This window comes from Nematolebias whitei, chromosome 11 (genome assembly GCF_014905685.2).
Source record: "Nematolebias whitei isolate Nwh7 chromosome 11, NemWhi1, whole genome shotgun sequence".
NCBI classification, from domain to species: Eukaryota; Metazoa; Chordata; class Actinopteri; order Cyprinodontiformes; family Rivulidae; genus Nematolebias; species Nematolebias whitei.
The window spans coordinates 36,903,426-36,927,056 of NC_056508.1; the positions used below are offsets into that span (position 1 = coordinate 36,903,426).

At 40.1% G+C, this 23,631-nt stretch overlaps 2 protein-coding genes across 3 annotated transcripts; one reads left to right on the forward strand and one right to left on the reverse strand.

The window, feature by feature from the left end:
* Positions 1-3,722: 3,722 nt before the first annotated feature.
* Positions 3,723-10,282, reverse strand: actr5 (actin related protein 5). Of its 2 annotated transcripts, none has more exons than XM_037684307.1 (9): positions 9,880-10,282; positions 8,147-8,385; positions 7,818-7,987; positions 7,463-7,680; positions 6,820-6,984; positions 5,031-5,126; positions 4,743-4,882; positions 4,456-4,588; positions 3,723-4,034 (listed from the first exon to the last, which is right to left on the reverse strand). In XM_037684307.1, exons 1-9 carry the CDS (start codon positions 10,264-10,266, stop codon positions 3,723-3,725), a joined length of 1,860 nt encoding a protein of 619 aa, XP_037540235.1. In that variant the 5' UTR covers positions 10,267-10,282. The 2 variants fall into 2 exon arrangements, with proteins under 2 accessions (XP_037540235.1, XP_037540234.1); XM_037684306.1 differs by having other exon boundaries at positions 5,031-5,135.
* Positions 10,283-18,730: 8,448 nt separating this feature from the next.
* On the forward strand, positions 18,731-22,280 carry LOC119417098 (vesicular inhibitory amino acid transporter-like). The gene is made up of 2 exons (XM_037684308.1): positions 18,731-19,444; positions 20,808-22,280. Exons 1-2 carry the CDS (start codon positions 19,070-19,072, stop codon positions 21,993-21,995), a joined length of 1,563 nt encoding a protein of 520 aa, XP_037540236.1. The 5' UTR covers positions 18,731-19,069; the 3' UTR covers positions 21,996-22,280.
* Positions 22,281-23,631: the final 1,351 nt, after the last annotated feature.

Consider the following 23,631-nt stretch of genomic DNA (forward strand, 5'->3'; position numbering starts at 1 on the left):
AGCTCATTTGATGCAAATTTTAGCTTTTTCAGCTAATTCCAAATTTTCTGAGCTCATTTCAGCTCTTTCCACTTCCCTTTTTGTTGTTGTTGTTATCTACCTGGATGATTGAGCTTACAACCCTTTTTCTGGTTAAGCTTCTTTCTGCCTTTTCAGCTTTTTGTTTGTTCAATTTTCAACTTTTTAAGCTAATTTCCAAATTGTTTTTGCAAATTTCTGCTTATTTAAACCTAATTCAGCAAATATGTTTTTTCTGCTTTCTGCTAATTTAGGCTTGCTCTTCCATTTCAGGTACATTTCAGCATGTTTTTAGCTAATTTCAGCTAGTTCTTCTGCAATAAGCATTCACATTGCATTTTCACAGGAAATGCAATTTCTCTATTTATTTTTCCAATAAAAAATGTCACACTGTATGTGCCGATATTTAAACCAAAAACAACATGTTGCAGAACTAGAGCCTAAAGGATTTTCTAAATAGTGATGATTTAATACAATAAATATTATCATTATAGTCAAGATGTCTTCCTCCCATAGAACCACTTCGTTTATTGATACAGGTAATTTAGCACCCAATATTTTTATCTTTAATTTATTGATTTATAAAATGTATATAAAAATATCTTTATCCTTGAAAAAGTGAAAATATGTATGCCTACACACCCTGAATATACATTAGTTCAACATCTACCTTATGCAAACTCCACAGACTTCTCTTTAGGGATGGCTCAGAGTTTGTAGCTGAGTTCAAGTCACTTTTTAAGGATTCAGATAGTGACTGTTTTTCAATGTGGCTAAAAAAAAAGTAGTACCTAGAAACTTCTCGAAGTACTTCCAGTGCAGTATATTTTCTGCTGTTAAACTACATACTGTTCTGAGAGGAAAGCTGCTGTTCCTTCACAACACTGCCTGAAAGCATACTGCAATTATTTATGGAACAACAAAGACCTGGATCATGGAGCTGGGAAAATTTAATGGCTCTTTGTTTTTGTCACCACTGTTCCCGTCTGAGTAGATTCTTTCTTTTGCAAGAATACACTCAGGATTCTGAGTGTTACAGAAACAGCAAGACAGATTTGCATTAACTTCCATTATTAGAAATACCAAAAGTGATAATAACTGTCAACCTTAAGGCTGTGCAGAAATTACAAAACAAAGCAATTGTCAATTTAGATTGCTATATTGTCAAGATTTGTTGCTTTTTTTATGTATAACTCACCTTTCAGATGCAAATATGAGTATTTTTATCCACTCGATGTTTGTGGTGCTTTTAAATAATCTCATCCAGGATCAAAGTTAGCAGGTCAGGTATCTCCTTACAATGGCAAAAAAATAAAAATAAAGTGGGTCACTGCTCTTATGGTTTATTTAGTGTGAGTGACAGGTTGGCACATAGAAAATAAAAACTACGGCTGTCTGGATATTTTAAGAAAAATCTTGCAGTTTAGCTCCATGTCACAGCTCGACCTGCAGGTCTTTATTTTTCCACCGCAGGCCTGTGTGACATTAGCTCATCCCTGACCGCAGCTCGCTAATAAATCCTCCCAACTGGACGCTGGCCAACTCTAACACAACCTGGGTTCAGTATACAGCAGGGTGGGTCAAATACACAAGATCTGCATGGTGCAGTACCTTTAAAACCAATTGGTGATCTTTTTAATTGATCAGAAACTCCAAATGACACAGAGCTGAGTTATGCACACCGAGGTGACTCGACGTGCAGAATAAAAACTAACATTTGATGCAGGTGGGGGAAATAATGTCAGCACCTTAATGATCATTCCTTATATTTTATGGCTTATTAGTTGATCATTATGGGTCAAACTAGGAGAACTTTAAATTTTAGTATATTGATTGGGTCATTTTGAAAATTTTGAATCAGGCATCGTTATGGTGTTACACTGAAGAAAAACAGGGAAGTTAAACAAGAAAACACATTTTGTAAAACATTAAAATGCTGTGAAATCTTATAAACAAATTCTACATTTTTATGCTTTTGCTCATAAACAATTGCTTCGTTGTTAATCCACGTTGTAATTTTAGGCCAATCATCTTAAACTCCCTGGCACATGGTCGCTCTGATTGGCCTCAAGCTTCTCTGACTTTGTGTGGACGTGAGAGAGGGACTGTCGTTCTGCAACACGAGGACAATCAGAACGAGCTGCTGGGTTAAACCTTGAGCCTTGGCAGTTTTCCACATAATACTATTACACAGCAAAGATCTGCTGGGTCAGCACCAAGAACCAGTGCAGTCTGCACACCTGCAGTACAGCTTCCTGCATGGATTTACTCATCTTAAAGCTAAATAAAGACGTTGTTATGGACGCTTTAGGAGCACATCTAGAATTAAAGGTTGAGCTGTCATGTAACCTGAAACTGCCGGCTGGTTAACTCATTTCTTTACAGACCAACAGTTTAATTCGATTCTTAGGAAAGAGAGCTTTAATGGGAATTTAAAAGAACCAACATTGCCTTTGAAAACACATACTAGGAAAAACAAATAAAAATGTTAAGATATAAATGCAGCTCTTTGCCATCAAGTGGTTAAAAAAGTACAAGACGTTTATTTTTATCACAGGACTTTTCCTTAAAACTGTTGTCCAGATTTTAATTATCTAAACATACTAGTATAAATTAATAATATGAACATGAGATTAGAGTTTCAGCAGAAGTGTTTAAATAATTATCTCATTACTGACCAAATCTAATTGAAAATAAATAAATAAATCATTAAACGGTGATACTTTCAAGTCTCATTTCCAATGAAAGGAGTCACTGCCTTTTTGTTTTGCACACAATTTCAAATTATCAGTAACATTTAAAAAAAATGTGAATGTTTATTGTTGTTGTTGTTGTTATCCACTGTTGTCATCATTCTTTGTTAAAATCCATGTCTCTCTTGTAAATGAGCCCTCGTGGCTCAATGGGATTAACCTGTTTAAATAAAGGTTGAATGAATTTCTGGTTGATGGTTTTAATCTGAGTAAAAATATAATAAAGACCAAACAATTTTAACTTTAATCAGATAAACAAAATAAAATTATGATAGGGTTTCAATGTGTTCCCTCTGTTTGGTAACTCTGGAGTCTTTGTGAGATGTTATATAAAGTATAATAACTTCTTATTGATTCATTTTAAAACAAACTGTGCTGAGAGAACAAATGAAAAAGATGGAAAGAATAGACTTTAAACAAATTCATAAAAAACTGCATCAGTTTGCTCTTAAAAAAACACCCAAAATATTCACACATGAAGAAATTGTTCCAACTTTCTGAATATAAACACTGTTCAATATGAACAGTTTTACATGTATTTTTCCATAAATAAATAAAAGTAAAGCATTTTTACAGCTAGTAAAAAAATAAAAAAAAATCTAACCTCGGGATTATTAATGATTTTGAAAAAACCTAAACCAAACAGGTTAAATTAATTTCCTCTTTAGAGGGACAATCCACATCTTAATACCATGAAAAGCTGCTCCTGAGACCTTTCTGATCTTAAAATGTTCTTTGATTGCACAAAGTCCAACTGTACGCTCCTCAGCATGAAAGAACAAGGTTTTCAGTCAGGTAAACTTTTGACAGCAGCAAGTTTGCGTCTGTTGTCTGTAAAACCCTAAAATCAAATTGTGAAAACCAAACAGAACGAACTCTATGAAGCCTAAAGTGTTACCAGGATTTTAATAAACACCAGGCACATCAGGGGGATGGATCCAAGATCCTACGTCAGGAGGTAACCATGGTAACGTCTGTAGAAACAACAGAAGAGGGGGGAGCTGGGGCAGAGATGGCAGCAGCGGCGCCTGTTGGCGTCTGTAAAGTTACCGAGGGCTCAATGGGGCGAGCAGGAACTGGTTTGGTGATCTTCAAGGGAACGAAGGCATTAGAGGCACAGTGTTCGCGCAGATACTCGCCTCCTTTCTCCTCATAGTCCTGTTTGCTAATCCATCCTTCTGCTCCTCCTGCAGCTGGATGCTCCATAGCCCAGTCTCGTGCTCCATACCAGGCGTCCAGGGCTGGCCGTGTCGCCATGGTTACCTGTGAAGGAGTGTGCATCTATACAGAGCTCAGATAACCTAAACCAGTTGACATCTCTGAACTATACTTGAGGATTTTAGCCATCTTTGCCCCCCGCCAATGTTTATTTTTACTTGCTGCTATTTATCTATAATAAATAAATGTTTCACACATTATTGCCTCATCAGCTGTCACGACTAAATAACAGTTCATCTTACCTCTCTGTTCCCTTTTGAGCCTCAGACAAATGTTGGAGTTGCGTTAACTTTATCCTGTTCACCAAATTAACAATATTTTTGAGGCAACCCTTTTCTCTTATGAAAATAAAACTTCCAATTTCCTTATGTACGACAAAACAATTTGATTTTTTTTTTTTTAATATATAAAACACAGGAATGAAAATATAAAGGCTCTTTGTGAAGGGCTTTTGGCAGCACCTTACCTTGAAATGAGACTGGAAGGGCCTCATGGCCAGCAGCTCCCTCTCCACTCGCTCCTTCATCCCGGGGTACTGCATGTTCCCTCCTGTTAGAAACACGTTGCTCGCCAGCGCCTCCTGCTGCTCAGAAGTGTACCTGGATGACACAAATTTACAACATTGCAAATCTTTTTACTAAAAAAAAATGTGCAAATTATCTAAATTATCCTTGATGAATAAACACAGAACTTGAAGATGATTGTATTGAATGATTTTAATTTAAGTGTGGATCTCGTCCACTGTACCGTTACCTGGCCAGGACATACTGCAGCGCCTCCATCAGTCCCATCTGGTCCTCTCCAATCAGCGAAGGCTGGAACAGGATTTCTGGACACCGCAGACGCTCCGTCCCCACAAACAGCTGGTGGTACTCTGCCATGTTGAAAGCAGGCTATAGAAAACAGAAAACTTGGTATTTAAGGACGAATGCAAGATTCTGGAGCAAAATTACCTGCAGGAGCATAAAAATGGAGAAAGTTTCACATTCTGGTGGACTCGGTGTGTGTGTCTAAGAGTTTACAGTGTCAGCGTGCCACTACCTGGACAACATTAGCAGATTTTTCTGACAGTGTGTCTTCGGGGAAGTCTGACTCCATCAGTGCCACTCCATCTCCCTCATCCAATGGCTGCTCCAGCTCTGACACCTGGCAGAGAGCGACAGAACAGCCTCAGGCTTCACATCAGCTGCTGCAAAACCACTGCAGCAAATAATCTCTTTTTTTTTTAATTTGACCTTTATTTAAACTGGACAACTTTGGTAACTCTTTGGATTTAAAATGTATTTCACAAGAGTGTCCCGGACTGTTTTTCTTTTTACATTTTATTGTTGGATGTAACTGGGACCCTGTCTATACAATTTTGTTCCACCACATGTGAATGACAAATAAAGAAACTCTGACTCTGGCAAGACTAGCAAAAGTTTAAAACAGCATTAAATTTCAAGACAAGTTTGTTAACTAATTCCACAGATTTGATATTATTGTTCTGCAAATCAAACAATAAAAACAAAAATAAAATTGTAATGGATGTGAGCTTTGCTGACAGCTGTCAGTCTGCCATCATCATGATTTGTTCGTAACCATCCATCCATCCATTATCTTTACCCGTTTATTCCATTTTGGGTCACGGGGGTCGCTGGTGCCCATGTCCAGCAATCACTGTGCGAGGGGCGGGGTACACCCTGGACGGGTCACAAGTCCATCACAGGGCCACATAGAGACAAACGAGACAAACAACCATTCACTCTCTCACTCACACCTAGGGACAATTTAGAGTTACCAATCAGCCTAACATGCATGTTTTTGGTCTGTAGGAGGAAACCGGAGCACCCGGAGAAAACCCATGCATGCACGGAGAGAACATGCAAACTCCACCCAGAAAGGCCCCTGGACCGGGGTTTGAACCAAGGACCTGCTCGCTGAGAGGCAGCAGCTCTACCAGTTGCGCCACCGTGCTGCCTGTTCTTAACTAGGCATTTACCAATCCATCAAAGAAATACCAAATATCATTAAGCGTGGGATTGACCATAGTCGCATTTACATGGACACAAGTCATCGGATTAAATGGTCATTCGGAATACAAATGCATCATGTAAACACCCTAATCGGATTGATCCGAATGAATTTGTAATCCGAGAAGGGTGGTTTATACCGAGTCATAATCTGAACGGTGTGCATGTAAACACTTAATCTGATAATTTTATTCCAATTGTGGAAAACTGACCTGACTGCACATGTGTGACCTGTCACCCTCACGCATTTCAGCCTGTCAAGATGCTAATATGTCGCGGAAGTAAAACTGCTCGGTGAGCGACACAACATTTCTACTAGAAACTTTGAAAGAGCTCAAAATGATTTGTATTACCTGCAGCTCAATCAGGGAGTGCATTCATGTCTCCACCATCATTAAAACCTGTTGCAGGTCCATTTTGGGCACTTATGTTAGTTTATGTTCATCATAGAAGTGGAACTTCTTCTTCTGTGTTTTATTAAGGAAAGTTTACCACTTCTATTCTGAATAAAAGCCGGATGCATGTAAACATTCGTCATGATCGAATTGTGCCCATGTAAATGATACATTAGGATTATTTAATCTGAATACATTTCAATCAAATCTAAGAATTTTACACATGTAAACATAGCTTATATTAGCAAATACTGGTACTTATGATGTTTAACTGTTGTGTAAACTGGAAAACTTGCTACATTTGAAGTACTGACATATGCTAGTGGAAACAGGTTAAGGCTAAAACTTGACTTTAAAATAGATAAATAAATTTAAAAAATGTATGCATCCCAATTCTGATCAGTTTTGTAGAGCTACACCTACCTCTGTCTTCCCCTCTGCTCCGTCGTTTTGCAGCAGTTTTTGTCGACTCTGTTCAACGGCAACCTGCAGCTTGTTGATGTACGACTGCAGCTCCTCGGCTGAATCCATGTTGAGCTCCACTAAACTTTTATGAAACTGATCCAGGAGCCCATCTTCCAACAGCTCCTGCATCACAAGACTCTATGATCATTACGTTTTAGAGTCCTGCATCAATTATGCCACAAGAAAACTCAGAACCGGCCAAACATTTGGTTCCTTCAGTTTTAACGTTAACATTTTGTTTTGCTTGGCTGTTTTCAAATCACCTATTTAAAGGTGTAGAGATTTTTATTTCAATGTTTCCTGGGTGTTTTCATATTCTCCTTTGATTGCTACAGCTGCTGCACTGTATTGCAGCTCAAGAAAATGTCTGTACAGGAACAAAAAAAAACAACAACTTGGATTTGATTTGTTTAAGGATTAAGAGATTAAACAGAAAAATAGATTTATCCAAGTTTAGCATTATAGCTAAAATAGAAATATCATATTGATATTTTATTGATTTGTATCAATTGTCAGACTGTAAAAAAAAAAAAAAAAAAAAAAACACTGAAAACACACAAAAAAGAAAAAAAAAAATTAAATTATAAAGCAGGTTCTTTACCTGTACAGCCATTAGTCTATCCAGCTTCTCTTGGTCCTGTTGCAGTTTCTCTTCCCGCCGACGAGTGTTGATCTCCTGAAGTCGACGAAGCTGCTGAGCCCGCCGTTCTTGTCGTTCCTCCACACTCACACAACCGCCTGGTAGCTTCCCCGAGAAAGGAAGCTGTATACGGTGAACTTCTTGCTCATAAAACCCTGGGCAACGCCACTTTTCAAGCTCTGCAAATGAACAAAGTAAACACATTCACATCAGAGTTGTATGTGTCTTGTAACTGGCAGAAACATTTTTGACTTGTATCAAACTGAATTTGATTTGTTTCCTTCTCGATGTTTTTATACTAAAATATGAACTGCACCTTTGTGATAATCCACAGCAGTATAACTGTGTTCGTGAAGCAGCTCCTCCATACGGCTCAGTGTGATGGCAGCAAGGTGGCCTGGGTATTTCAGCTGCAAGAGGCGCTGCAAGTAGGATGCTGCCTGGCTTCCTGCCACATTTACACGTTTACAATTCAAAGCATCCAACCTGAAATGAAAACAAAAATTATAAGGTAAAAGCAATACAAAAAAAACACACACACAAGTAAGAATGAAACTATTTAATATAATGTAAAATGAGCCTTTTTAGGGCAACAATAACAGAAAAGAAACACACAGGAAGTTGTTGGTTTCTTCTGAGGCTCACCTGCCATTAATAACAGGCAGGATGTGTGAGCAGTGGTACCCAGAAGACAGAACGATGCCAGTGTGTGGTGGCTGAAGGCTTCTTTGAATGTTATTGTGATAGAAGCTGTACAAGCCATCCACGCCATAAGACACAAATGGGACACGGTAGCATTCAAACAGCAACTCTGACATCATCTGTCGACAGTGCAGCGGGTTGCAGGGCGCCTCTGTCATCAAGATGGGGTGTTCCACACAGCCCTGGATATGAAAAAGAAATGAACAAATATTACCTCCACTAATAAATAAATTAAAACCAAAACAACTGGACTTCTATTTTGTAGGTGAAGACGTTACACTAAGCAGTCGGGGAAAATTTTTATTTTGTAACTGTATTGTTGAGTTCCAAGCTTTAAACTGTATGAGATGCTCTGAGAAAACACAACAGATGAGAAGCAAAACATCCTCGGCTACAGAATAAAAGTCCAGTTGTTGTTGTTTTGTTATTATTTCTTCAAAATAGTTTGAACAATGTATCTTGCAACCACATGCTGCTTTAAAATTTTGGTCTGTGAGAAATCTTTCCTAATGCAGTTTAACTCTTGTTGTTGAAGTCTTAGTAGTGTTTGATACAACCATACCATGATCATTGTTACTCATCTAGTTTTTGCCTCCTACACTCAACTGTTTCTGTTAATTTCCTACATTATTCATCCATCCATCCATTATCTTCCGCTTATTCCGAAGTCGGGTCGCAGGGCAGCAACTTGAGCAGAGAGGCCCAGACATCTCTCTTCACAGCCACCTCTTCTGGGATGCCTCCAAGGTGTTCCCAGGACAACCAAAAGACATAGTCTCTCCAGCGTGTCCTGGGTCTTCCCCGGGGCCTCCTCCCAGTCGGACATGCCCAAAGCACCTCCCAAAGAAGGCACCAAGGAAGCATCCTTACCAGAAGCCAAAACCACCTCAACTGGCTCCTCTCAATGTGGAGGAGCAGTGATTCTACTCCGAGTCTCTCCTGGATAGTTGAACTTCTCACCCTGTCTCTAAGGGAGAGTCCAGCTACCCTGCAGAGGAAACTCATTTCAACCGCCTGTGTCTATGATCTCATTCTTTCAGTCACTACCCAAAGTTTGTGGCTATAAATGAGGGTAGGAACAGACTGACTAGTAAACAGAGCTTTGCCTTACAGCTCAGCTCCCTCTTCACCACAACGGACCAGCACAGAGTCCGCAATATTGCAGACACTGTACCAGTCTATCTGTCAATCTCATGCTCCATTCTTCCCTCGCTCATGAACAAAAACCCCCAAGACACTTGAACTCCTCCACTTGATGCAGAACCTCACCCTCGACCTGAAGAGAGCAATCCACCCTTTTCCTACATTAACAAAATGATTATTACAAGCATGTTTGGTGTATTTTGATAATCATACACCTGACTATACTTGACGTTGTACAAATACTACGCTATTAGGCAAATGGTGATCACACCAAATTATTTTTATTTGCCAAATAAAAGTAAATGGTACAATGGTAAATGGTAAAGTGTGTGGCCAGCTTCTGGTATTTCACTTTGCGTTTAGTGCATACTAACAAAACAATCAGAATTTATAGTTATGAAAACATTCTTGCTACTAGCTAAAATGTTTTACATTTAGTTCTGCACAAATGCATACCAAATGTGATCTCAGCTATACAGAGAATAACTCAGTTTCCAGTTCTGCAGTTTTCAGTGTAATTATTTATCACAAACCTCCGAATTGATGCCCAGGTGTGTGAACACATAGTCCAAGATGAGCTCCTGGATCTCGAAATTAACCACCACGTTTCGGTCGAACTGGCTCTTGAGCAGCCACCGCAGTGGCTCCAGGTTGGGGATATCGTTCCCGATCTGAGTCTCGCTGCGGGCGGCCCCTCTGCTCCGAGCCGCCACGGACCTGAAGAGCAGCTGCGGAGAGTGCACCTCCTCGGGCCCCGGAGCCGCCCAGCCGGCCCGGGTCTGAAAGGAGCCGTTATCTATCACTACCGGGGCCGGTGTGGGGGTCAGATAACGTACGGGGAGCTCAAAAATTGAGTCTGGAGTTGCTTTACAATCTTGAAATGAGAAAATCTGGCATAATGGCGCTTTTTCGGATGCCATTTTTTTAAGAATGTGTAACTGCAAAATAAGACCGGGTGGAAACTCAGAGTCGCTGATTTAAGTTTCCGAGGGAGTTAAAATATTTATAATCATATCATTATAACATTATATTTGAATAAATAAATAAATTAATTACTTAATTGTTAATAGATAAATAGAAAAATAAATAAATAAGTAATTTAATCTAATTAAAATTAACTTATCTATTCTGTAATAATACCAAACCTCACTCTTTAATATGTTGTGAATTAGACACCTTTGGAAGCCTTAAGATTAAAGCAACTGTGACGATTAAAAAATAATAATAAAATAATAATAATAATAATAATAATAATAGTTATAATTTTACCTGGACTTGCGAGCTTGCTGTACCCCACCAGGCTCTCGCACAGTGATGGCTGGACATGGGCACAACCTGAAAAAAAGGAAGAAGATGATGGATGGATGGATGGATGGATGGATGGATGGATGGATTACAAAACGTTTGTGTTAACTTTCACCACCAGGGGTCACACTACACTGTTATGAACATTGTCTCACTAAAACAGATTGTACAGAATGTATTTTATGGAGTTTCTGGGTGTGTCTGGGCTTCAGGAAAACACTTAATACTAATATAAACCAGGTGTGAATGTAAGCAAACCAAAAGACATATGGGGCAATAATTTAGTTTTTGTAATAAATATAATTTGTTTTAAAGGCCTTTTTATGGACTGGCATTGAAAGCCAACAATAGCAACAAATGCTGTGACTGAGTCATTATTAGTTCTTTAGCATATATTAAAGCATCAATCCGAATAACTACCAGTCAATGCACATTACAGTTTGTAAGGAAAATTAGAGCCAGTCTGTTGTTGAAACGCAATAATTGAAACCATAAACAGTGTTTCCCCTCTGGCCCTTTGGTTCTTTTTTCTCTCAGCTGAGCGGGCGAAGCCTCAGCTGGAAATATAGGACACCTGCACATGAGAGCCACTGTACATCCCAGTCCACTTCAGATCAGACGATGTGGTGGAGATCCCACACTATTTTAATATTCTTAAACTACATCATTTCAATGTGAACTGAACACATTTAGGCAAGATTTGGAAATAATGGGTCCCAAATCTAGATTATTATTGCCATTTTATGTATTCAGACAGTTATGACAAATTCAGTATAATCAAGTAAAAGACAGAAGTTTGCAAATGTAAGTATTTTTTCAAAACATAATTGTTGAATTATCCCTTCTTGTTTGTTTATGTCTGTTTTTTCTAGAAATATCAATTCAAAATATAGTCATCAAAAGGTGCCTAAAAGTCTAAAACATTCAATCTAAATTTATTTTCTTTAATTATTTTTATTATTATTTGAACTATTTCATTTTATTTTATTTTATTTTATTGCACTTTTCCATTAACTGCGTTAGATTTTCTTTTTCTGGGCAGGTTTAATTCCTGGACAGCAGGTTAGCAGATATTTAGACGAAGAGATGAAATGTAGGAAGGAGCGTGTGTGTGTGTGTGTGTGTGTGTGTGTGTGTGTGTGTGTGTGTGTGTGTGTGTGTGTGTGTGTGTGTTTGTGTCCTTGTTTATGCTACTTTGTGAGGCCCATTTTTCCAACTTATACTACATTGTGGGGACCAACTGCTCCTTATGGGGCCCAAAGCCCGGGCCCCATAAGAAGAAGTCCTGTTGGTGGGTTAGGGGCTAGGTTTAGGACTAAGGTGTGAATTGAGGATGTGTTAGGTTTAGGGTTAGGTATGTACTGGTAATGGTTAGGTTATGGATAAAGGTCATGGTTAGGCTATAGAAATGAATGAAAAATGAATGGAAGTCAATGCAAAGGCCCCACAAAGATAGCAAAACAAACCTGTGTGTGTGTGTGTGTGTGTGGGTGGGGGTGTTACTGTATGAAGCATGATGATGCGTCACTGAAGCATGAGCACAGTTCACTGCTCAGGCACAAAGCTCTAAGTGACTGCATCCCCCTCTTCCTGATGCTAATAAGCAGATCTGGGTCACCTCATCCTCTCAAACACACACACAAATTGATAAGACATACATGCACAGTAACCAACATATTATCCACCTACATACACATTCCTATTTGTCCAGAAATTACCACACACACGCACTGGCATCCGTTCCTCCTAGGAGGCAGGACGTGACATCGCTGCAGTGTCTTTGCTCAACACTCGCAGCTCTTTGCTTGTTGTGCTTGTCATCCAGGCAGCGGTGATGAAGCACAAGGGAACTAATAGGCTACAAGCTCTTTGGGACTGCCACGCGTGATGCCAAGCAGCCTCCATTTTGTGCAGAAGTGAACAGGCTGTTCTTTCTCTCTGACAAGGAAACCTAAAGGAAAAGAAACGTGTTCTGAATATCAAATTCAGTCAAAACGTGTCCTTATAAAAAAAACTTAATATCTTCTTGTGTATTAATTTGAGTCTTTCGTGCTGATTGTATTATGAGTTTAATTCCTCCAATGTGATGAGGAAGGAAAGGGCTTTGGCATCTTGGGCACTTTGTCATGTTTTTGTGCAAAAGGAATCTGATGACGCAAAAGCACTCGAGTCAACTCATTCAGAAACAGTGTTGCTCCTGCTGTCACAATAATCCAGACCTTTTATATCAGTTCTATATTAGAATAATACAACTCTCATTTTAGTCATTTGCAGCTTTGGCAAAGTAGTTATAAAAATGCTATTGGAATGTTATTATATAATTGCCACATTTAAGTGTGATTTTCAATTCAACCTTTATTTATACAGGTTAGTCTCAATGAGCCTTGAGTACTCATTTACAAGAGAGACAACAGTAGACAATCCTAAAAACTCTAATGCAAAATGTAAAATGTAATGTTGCCAAAATAAGGCCTGTTTCTATTTTGAAGGAATGTGGAAGCAACTACAAAGAAAAATCAAGAAGTGAGGTGCTTGTGTGTGTGTTTCTCTCTTTAGAGCAACTTCATCTTTCGTCTTGTACAGTTCTCCTTTAGCTCAGTTTTGATTGTTAATCCATGTTTCAACTAAATGCTTCCCTGGTCTAAAGAGGAACACAAAGTTTTCAGTAGGTGCATGTTCGTGTTAAGCATCTCGTGTTTAGCGGGTGGAAACGTTGTGGAGAGTTGGTCTGATGACAATGTCCGATTTATTTATATAGCAAATTAAAACAACCGAAGTCGACCAAAATGCTTTACAGTTTAGTTAAACTAAACCTTAACAAGTCAAAGCAATAAAATATTATAGGTATAAAAGATAAAATAACATGAGGCACAATAAAACCATTAAACAATAAAACAAACAACAGCTCTATTTTTATATTGGGCAGAGAATTAATAGAGTCAACAGTCTCGGCGACCTGTAAATTTACTGTAGATGTACTATTCTACACATTAAAAACAGCATATATTTATTGCTAAATTTGGATTTTAACTGTAAAGCTCAGAGTGCTTCTGTAGGTGTAGATGTTAAGGCAAGGCTATTTGAACTTTTATAAACAAGCAGTCAAATCAGGAAGCCAGGACAGAAATTGAGTCCACTTTGCTTCTTTCCAAATTAAATCAGTGCTTTGTTAAATCATGATTAGACTAAATGTAATTATGGTTACAGCTGAGATAAATCTATTTTATCAGCAACTCTAATGTCTTCTAAAAGTGACGGAGCTCAAAACGTGTTTCTGTGAAAATCAAAGGTCATAAGAAGGAGTCAGAGTTTGTGACTCGAAGCACTTCTGATACATCCGAGTCACTTTGTGGGCCAAAACCTTCTGCGATCTGCAGAACTGTCCTCTGCACCTCGTCTCAGTCTCTTTGTCCTTTTTCTCCACACTATAAAGATCACATATGCACACACTTACACACACACACTCGCAGCATGTGTCACTACGGTTCTCTTCAGACTCTGGCCCTGCAAGCCCAGCAGATCTTTTTGGCCTACAGAGAGATTAATGTGTTTGTTCACCTGTCTGCACACATAAATGTTGATGGAAAAAAGCATGAAATGACATTCATAAAAATCTCAATGCTATGTATGATGTCAGTGTTATTAATCAGATGTGTGTTCATGTGTTTAGTTTACTTTATCTAGATGATTTGCATGTACAATAAATAAATTCTGTATAAAAAATAAGTTAAAAGACTAAAATAGATCCAGGTTTTCAGCTTCTGGTCTGAGGAGCATTTAAATCAAGAGGTAATTCATGTTTGTGCGTCACAAACATGAATTACCTCTAATGTGGGAAAAAATAAATTATTTAGAGGTTCATGAGAAAACTTCTTTCATTTCTGCAGTACATATTTTCTTTTTACATATATGCAACAATAATTAACAAGTTAATCATCACATTGTTGGACCTTCAAATCCTGATAAAGTAATCAACAACCAAAAGTTTCCATATATTCAAGCCCAGTTAACGTTTCTGCTGTCTTTTAAAATTAAAAGACAATAAGAGGCTGTAAACAAGTGACTGGGCAGTTTATTGAGATTGCTGACCATTTTTTTCACTTCTTTAGCATCAAAACTTTGAGTTTTCACAGGTAGCTCTGTTTAGTTTTCTTGCTTGTTTATTTGTAGCCTAAATAAAAAAAATAAAACAGTTCAGGACTCGTGACCCTTTGTTCATGTTGCTTCAGTTCCTTTCAAATGTCACATTCAGATGTTGAGAGCAAAACTCTTGTAATTTCTATTTTCCTGCTGTGGTGAAAACTAGGCCTGTCATGATAACTCATTTTGCTGGGCGATTAATTGTCTCAGAAATTATTGTGATAAACGATAATATTGTTTGAAATTTGACAATAATTACTAATTATTGTCAAATTGAAGAAGAAATGTTTGTTAATTTGTTTTGAGTGTAGTACCTTTATTGACCACCGGATGGTAAGACTGTTTGACCCCAAGGATGGATAGTGAGGGAGCGAGCAATGTGTCTATTTAAGAAAAATGGGAGGGAGGCCCCTTGACTTGACATGGGCTGCCTCTCTTTGTTTCTCAAAATGGCGGACTCTCGGTGTGGTTTGAGCTCTTTAGCATTGCATTTTTCACACAAAGATTTTCATTAAAAAATCAGTAAACAAGTTCTCAGCCTCTTTTTGCAGAGAAAAGCAACTTGTTACACGAAAGCACGGGTTTCAACCGTGAATTTTGGAGCTTTAACAAAACGGAGATTTTTATCCGAGGTTGACCTGTTAGCTTAGCTCGTAGCTTAGCTTCTCAGCTTAGCTGCTTTTAACGATCCGAAAACGCAATTTTGGATGGTTAAAACAGATTTTAAAGAGAAAGGGAGGGGTCAGTGAAGAGCAGCAGAGTTGAGCTTTTTGTCATCGAGTGTCTTCAGTAGAAAGAGAGAGACGAAGAAACGATAAAGCCAATAAATGAAAATGAGATTGATCATTTTCAATTATCATGCGATTAATTGATTTATTGTTTATCGCAACAGGCCTTGTGAAAACATATTCTTGTGGAGAACGTTACGGTTGTCAGCTGTAGACAATGATGCAGAAATTGCATAAAATGAAGAAATCAGGTGATTTGTGCACATTTATATTATTTGTTCTGTTTGACCACAAAGTAGTGCAAAGACAATCGGGAGAAATAAGAGGACATGTGTTGTGAGGTGTCTGCTCCAGTTTATTAAACAAGAATTATTACTTTATAACCATCATCAACCGATGCAGTTCTGTAGCAAGAAAATATCATACTTCATCAAAAAGGCTAATTTCGGTGTAAAGTCCCACAGAATATTTTTAGACTTTTCTGTGTGCTGTATTCATGAACAAAATAAATGATTTAAATTTAAGTTATTTTAATTTGACCATCTAGACTGGACTATTGCTTGTTTGGGTGTCCAAATACTTCTTTAAAAAGTCTTCAGTTAATCCAAAATGCTGCTGCTATAGAGTCTTAACTGGAATTAGTGGGAGAGACCATATCAAAGTCAAAGTTTCTTTATTTGTCATTCGCACCACATGTGGTACATGTGGTGGAATGAAATTGTGTACACAGGGTCCCAGTTACATCCAACAAAAGTAGTAATTGTAAAGAAAAACAGTAATAAGATCAAAGATATGAAATAAGAAATACACTAATAATAAGCACAAAAAATGGTTGTGCAAAAACACTCCGAACAACAGCAGCACAAACATGAGTCTGTGTGAGCCTATAGTTTCTCTCCAGTTTTAGCTTCTCTCCACTGGCTCCCTGTCAAATTCAGAATTGAATTCAAAATCCTACTTCTAACCTACAAAGCTCTCAACATATTTTACATATCTTACATATTTTCCTAACAGAGCACTTCGCTCTCAGACTGCAGGCTTACTTGTGTTCCAAAAGCAGAATGGTAGATCTTTCAGTTATCAGGCTCCTCTTATGGAACCAACTTACAATTTCTGAAGTCTGACACATTGTTCAGTTTTAAGACTGGGCTTAAGTCTTTCCTTTTTGATAAATCTTATAATGGTTGGCTTAGGAAAAAAAATACCATATTTCATAAAATGAATTGTTACAAATGAATAGTTTGTATTTGAAATTATTTCTATCTTTACATGTGATTCTCGACCTGCCATTGTGTATCTGTTCCTCTCAAACCCAGCCGGTGGAAGCAGATGGCCACTTGTTCTGAGCTTGTTTCTGCTAAACGCAGTTTTTCCTTTCCACTGTCACCTTCATGCTTGTTCAAGATGAGAGTCTGTGATGGAGTTAAATTTAAAACAGTCTGCTCCTCAGAAGAATAATGTTAACTTACTTTATATATATATATGAATGTTCCTGTGCCCTGAGATGATTCCTGTGGTGACTTGGTGCTAAATAAAGAAACTGAACTGAATTGAATATATATGGAAGTCTGATGTGAAAATTCAAATTTGAATGTGTTCACAAAACGGTCTCTGTCCAATTACCGTGTCCATGGCAACTATCAGAGATTATTGCTCCCAGTCAGCATCTCACGGCTGTTAGAGGAAGCTGTAAGCCTCTCCACGTTTTATGCCTACACGCACACACAGGCATGCACACACACGTCTATCTTGCTGACATGCGGAGCCTGGATTAATCCTTTTCTTTGTAGTTAGACTGGTTGCCACAGCAACCAACCCTAAAGTCCTCAGAAGAGTCGGGTTGTAAATTATGGGATGTAAAGTCGTCAGATTGATTCAGATTTATCTCCAATTCTTCATAACTTTTTCCACCTCTTGTAAAACGATCTAATTAATTTTATTATTGCAAATTTTAGAAGAAAAAAAAAGCTGCATGCACTTGATAGTTTGCGCGCGCGCGCGCACGTGTGTCTGACATTTCCCGGTCCCAGCCTTGGCCCGGGGACTCTGACTCTGCTGGGGGAGGGAGGAACGCCTCGAGGACTCTCCCCGGTTCTTTCCCGTCCAACACACACGCACACACACACGCACACTCAGACCTGGATGATGATCCCGCGCTGACTAACAAACACCGCGTCGTCCTAAAACACGCGCAGCAGCTGCAAAGCAGCGCAATCCGAGCGTGAAAATCTGCGGGACTTTCTGTCCTCTGGCTGCTTTCTAAATTTAGACCTCTGCCTTGCATGTTGCTGCGCGTGCATTATTAGCTCCATTTTTTATATAAAATATCCTGACTATAGTGTAAGATGGATTCAGTCCATTTAGTCGCAACTCGCTCTTTTAGAGCTTAAAATAATTTCCAGGTTTCCTGCAGAGATTTCTGCTCAGCCCTGTCACAGCAGATCACGTGTGTGTGTGTGTGTGGGGGGGGGGGGGGGTGAGGTGGAGATCTGTGCAATGTAGCCACTATTTCATCAAAAGAATAGCTTCAGTGTTTTGGAGGTGATGATGATGATGATGCGCTGTTGTCTGAGCGGGGAGCTGTCCGTGGTACTGCAGCTGCAGGATGCGCATCATGTCTGCCACGAGTTGCGTCCCTGCACAACATCTGGAATCAAGCTATTAACGAGCCGACATGAGCAAGAAGTCAAAAAATCATTATGGCTGCTTTTAAAAGTCTTAAAAGTGCGCGTTTTGCTTCACACTGCAGATTACTGCAAACGTTTGGCCGTTTAGATCACAACAATATAAGCTAAGAAAAAACAGTATTTAGGCCTTAGTGTGTGTGTGTGTGTGTGGGGGGGGGGTGCTGCAGGCAACATGCTCATTTCACAAATTGTTTTTGTGTTAGAATGCAGCTGAAGTGGACAGGTTTATGTAAATATTTAATTATGCCAACGAAACTACCTTTGATTGTAAATACACGTGTGAGTGTTGTGTTTGGCCCCTCGTGCTGTTTGAAGCAGGTGAAATGTGAAATGAGTTTAAAAAGCCTGACCTTTGTCTTTTCTCCTCTTGTGATCATAAACACCCCGTCGAGGGAATAAACGTCTCTCTTTTTTTTTTATTATTTTTCTGCCACACGCGCGCGACTCGGGAGCGCGAGAGCTCTGGCACGCCATGCAAAGACACGTGCACGCTCCTCATCCCCCTCCACCTCCTCTTTCCTTCTTTCTCTGAGATTCCAGTGTCACCAACAGGACTCCAAACTGCTCGTGGAGGGAAAATGCACATTTTTACATTTTAACGACAGCCCAGGACACATGTTGTCTTTTGTCTCTGTTTTATAGGATTTTCATTGTGGCCTGGGGTGTTTTCTGAGGATGGAGTAATATGGATGTGCAGGACAAGATCATTTTCTAACACTTTGGATGGTTAAAACGCATGAAGAGGCAACAGGCATGGTTTTAATAGCAGCCTAGAATTAAACAGATCACCCTGAGATCAGTTTGGGCTCCTCTTCATTAGGTTTTTGTTTTTCAGCTGAAGAAGGAATTTATTTGGGATCACAATGGCTCATTTAATCCGACACAAGATCACCAACAAGCTGACCAACGCGGCCCACACGGTGTCCAACAAATCCCAGGCCAAGGTCAGCGGGATGTTCGCTCGGATGGGCTTCCAGGCCGCCACGGATGAGGAGGGTCTGGGCTTCGTCGAGTGCGACGACCTGGACTACGACTACAGGCAAGGGATGCAGATGGATGTCCTCCGCGGGGAGGAGGAAGGGGGAGACGTGGAGGGAGAGGGGGAGCTGGACGGGGACAGCCACTACCAGAGGGACGGGAAGGGTCCGAGGGCGCTGAAGTCTGGAGGATCTCTGGACGAGGACAAACCCAAAATCACGTCATGGGAGGCTGGCTGGAACGTGACCAACGCCATCCAGGTACACCGCTCCCCCTGCACGACACGAGCGTGGTCTGCACGCGCCAGGCCTAAAAAGAAAAAAGTCACCTTGACATTTTTTCACATCTTATGTTGGAAAGTAACGAAACAATATGAAATAAATGATTTTTTAACGTGCTGAAACTTTAAAATGTATTTAAATCGTGATGGAATTTTATGCCGGTTCCAATTATATATATTTTTTTTACAAGGGGGCGTGGTTATTTTTGGATCCGCCCATTTTATATATAGCCTATTCATTTATTTATTTATGTATTTATTTATATTCAGTGAGTTCAAATTTTGGGAATCTGCGCTGGTGACAAAAAAAATATTTTTTTGTTTGTTTTGTTTTACTTCTTGTTTGTTACACAGCTGTAAAAAAAAAAACAAGTTGTAGGTTAAATTGTCCTAGTTTTTTTTTTTTAATAACGTTACAAACTATTAGTTCATGTTTTATTATCTCTAGTAAAATGTTATCTTTTACTATGGTGGAAAGGTACCAAACTCAATAAAAACTCAACAGATGTATATTTATCCTGACCACTGATAATAAGCACGTTTATTAAATACAATTTGCTGAACGTTTCATGGCGATATATAAAAAGAAATTAAGACATTATGATAATTTATCTGATCAATAATATTTTTTATACATTCAGTCTAAATTTATGGAGGTTATTTAACCAGAACTATGGATTTTAAAGAGTTAAATTAAAATATATGATCCTGTGTTCACTTGAGATATTTTTTTTCTTTCGAATTAAAAATAATCTCTTTTGAAACAAACCTTGAAAAATATATATTTGGAAGAGTCACAACCGTTTCTGTTCGGTTCAGAACTGGTAAGTGAAATTGTTCCAGTTTATCTTCCACACGTTCAGTCAGACCCACATGGAAACTCAGTGAGTTCACAGCAGTGTGTGTGTGTGGGGGGGGGGGGGGGGGGGGGTTTGGGGGGGGGGGTACTTTATTTATTTAAATCTTTTTATCAGAGAGGCTGCAGGCAGGATCTGACTGGGCAGGATCTGACTGGCTTTGATAGGCACCAGGATGAATGGCACCTTCTTATCAGGTTTAGGTCCGGTTCAGATTAGGATCATCAGATTAGGTTTTAATCAAAAACATGAAAATTTATTTTTTAATTTTTGTTTTCAATGCATTGGTTTCATCCATTACTACATTTCCAGATTATTATAAAATAAACAATGAATCCTACATGCTCATCTAGTTTATTTATTTATTTATGTATTGTTATACTGAAGCTTGTTGAAATGGTTTTATTATGTAAGATGGTGAAGTGGGCGGCCTGTCACTCCGATGTGGGCCTCGGTCTCTGACCCGCTGCGCCTCTGTGTCCGCAGGGCATGTTCGTCCTCGGCCTGCCGTACGCCATCCTCCACGGCGGATACCTCGGCCTCTTCCTCATCATCTTCGCCGCCGTGGTGTGCTGCTACACGGGCAAAATCCTCATCGCCTGCCTGTACGAGGACAATGAGGACGGCGTGAAGGTGCGCGTCCGGGACTCGTACGTGGACATCGCCAACGCGTGCTGCGCGCCCCGCTTCCCGCGGCTGGGCGGCCACGTGGTGAACGTGGCTCAGATCATCGAGCTGGTCATGACGTGCATTCTGTACGTGGTGGTCAGCGGGAACCTGATGTACAACAGCTTCCCCGGCTTCCCCGTGTCCCAGAAGGCCTGGTCGGTGCTGGCCACGGCCGCGCTGCTGCCGTGCGCCTTCCTGAAGAACCTGAAGGCCGTGTCCAAGTTCAGCCTCCTCTGCACCCTGGCGCACTTCGTCATCAACGTCCTGGTGATCGCCTACTGCCTATCCAGGGCGCGCGAGTGGGCCTGGGAGAAAGTGAAGTTCTACATCGACGTGAAGAAATTCCCCATCTCCATCGGCATCATCGTGTTCAGCTACACCTCCCAGATCTTCTTGCCCTCCCTGGAGGGGAACATGCAGAGGCCCAGCGAGTTCCACTGCATGATGGAGTGGACCCACATCGCCGCCTGCGTCCTCAAGGGCCTCTTCGCGCTGGTGGCGTACTTGACGTGGGCGGACGCCACCAAGGAGGTGATCACGGATAACCTGCCCTCCACCATCCGGGCGGTGGTGAACCTCTTCCTCGTAGCCAAGGCGCTGCTGTCCTACCCGCTGCCTTTCTTCGCCGCCGTGGAGGTTCTGGAGAAATCCCTTTTCCAGGACGGCGGCAGAGCCCTCTTTCCTGACTGCTACGGCCCCAATGGGCAGTTAAAAACCTGGGGTCTGGGACTTCGAGTGGGACTGGTGGTCTTCACCCTGCTCATGGCCGTCTTTGTCCCTCATTTCGCCCTGCTCATGGGTTTAACTGGAAGCCTGACGGGCGCGGGCCTGTGCTTCCTCCTGCCCAGCCTCTTCCACCTGAAGCTCCAGTGGAGGAACCTCCTGTGGCACCACGTCTTCTTTGATGTGGCCATTTTTGTTATTGGAGGCGTGTGCGCCATTTCTGGCTTCATTCACTCAATTGAAGGGCTCATAGAGGCCTTTAAGTATGATATCCACGACTGAGAGGTCCAGAGAGGAAAAAAAAACAACAAAAAAGAATAAACTTTTGACTAATTGTCATAAAGGAGAATATTCTGTGTGAAATGTACATCTTTTTATTTATTTATTTGCCTTCGTGATTATGTGCAATAATAAACTCTACAGTTTTAGTGTAAAGTAGTTACTCATTACAGAAAGTGTTTTCAAAATGCGAGGAATGACTTGTGCATCAACAGTCTGGTGAAAATGTTCACCAGGAGTGTAAATGTGTGTTTGTGTTCATGCTGCTGGAACAATCAGACGAAACATGGAGGCGTCAGGAAACATAAAAAAAACTATGTGTAGTGGTTTGACAAAAAAAAACTGTTGGGTTTTGTGTTTTTTATTCAGATTGAAGTCGTCAACTCCTTTATTTTATTTTATTTATTAATTTTTGGTGTTTCAGTCTGGATGAAGTGAATCCAAGTGCAAAGCAAGTGGGTCCTCATGTGTTTCTATACAAGTGTCTCTGATAATATTCTGTTCCCAGTGAACTTGTTGTGATTTAATGGAACTAAACATGGTGTGTGAGACTATGAGTATTTGTTGCATTAAGAGAAATAAATGAGATATTTTATGGCTGGTGATTCTAATGCCTTTTTGTCGTCGTCGTTGTTCTGGGAATGACTTTGAGGTGTAATTCCTCTTTTAAAGGTTAATGAAGCTTCTTTTGAAGAAACAGGCTGCAGTTTAGTTTCACAGCTCAAAGGGCTCTCAAAAGTCTGAGAAACTGGTCCAATGGGCTGAAGTTTTTTTTACATTTCAGCATTTTTAAGCATGTTTTATAGTCGTTTGAACAAAACCTTGAAGAAGTCAACACATATTTGAATTTCCTTATGACTAATCTCAGTTCGAGGATGGGAACTTTTTTTTTTACAGGAAAGTAAAAGATAATAATAGTAATTTACTTTCCTGCTCCTTGCTAACAACTATGAACACGACACAAGTTTTTAATTTCTTCTTGTTGACTTTACAGTGGGCGGCACAGTGGTGCAGTTGGTAGAGCTGCTGCCTCTCAACTAGCAGGTTGCGATGGGTCAAATCCTGGTCTGGGGAGCTTTCTGAGTTTGCATATTCTCTCCATGTGTGGGTTTTCTCCAGGTACTCTGGTTTCCTTCCACAAACAAAACATGCATGTTAGACTGATTGGTAACTCTAAATTGTCTTGTGAGTGAGAGAGTGAATGGTTGTTTGTCTCGTTTGTCCCTGTGATGGACTGGAGACCTGTCCAGGATGTCCCTCGCCTCTCTAGCTGGACATGGGCACCAGTGACCCCTGTGACCCAAAAAGGAAAAAGCGGGTAAAGATAATGGATGGATGGATGGATGGATGATGGATGGACGGATTGATGAATGGATGGATGGATAGATAGATGGATGGATGGATGGATGGATGGATGATGCATGGATAGATGGATGGATGGATGGATGGATGGATAGATGGATGGATGAATGGATGAATGGATGGATGGATGGATAGATGGATGGATGGATGCATGCATGCATGCATGGATGGATGGATGCATGGATGGATGATGCATGGATAGATGGATGGATGGATGGATGGATGGATGGATGGATGGATGGATGGATGGATGGATGGATGGATGCATGGATGGATG

Excerpts from the sequence above, each read along its gene's own strand:
- actr5 (XM_037684306.1), bottom strand. The coding sequence starts at position 10,266 with ATGGCATCCGAAAAAGCGCCATTATGCCAGATTTTCTCATTTCAAGAT. Across the intron at positions 4,883-5,030 it reads AATCTGCTAATGTTGTCCAG|CCTGCTTTCAACATGGCAGA; the intron begins GTAGTGGCACGC and ends TGTTTTCTATAG. Across the intron at positions 4,035-4,455 it reads CCTTCCAGTCTCATTTCAAG|GTAACCATGGCGACACGGCC; the intron begins GTAAGGTGCTGC and ends ACTCCTTCACAG.
- LOC119417098 (XM_037684308.1), top strand. The coding sequence starts at position 19,070 with ATGGCTCATTTAATCCGACACAAGATCACCAACAAGCTGACCAACGCG. Across the intron at positions 19,445-20,807 it reads ACGTGACCAACGCCATCCAG|GGCATGTTCGTCCTCGGCCT; the intron begins GTACACCGCTCC and ends CTGTGTCCGCAG.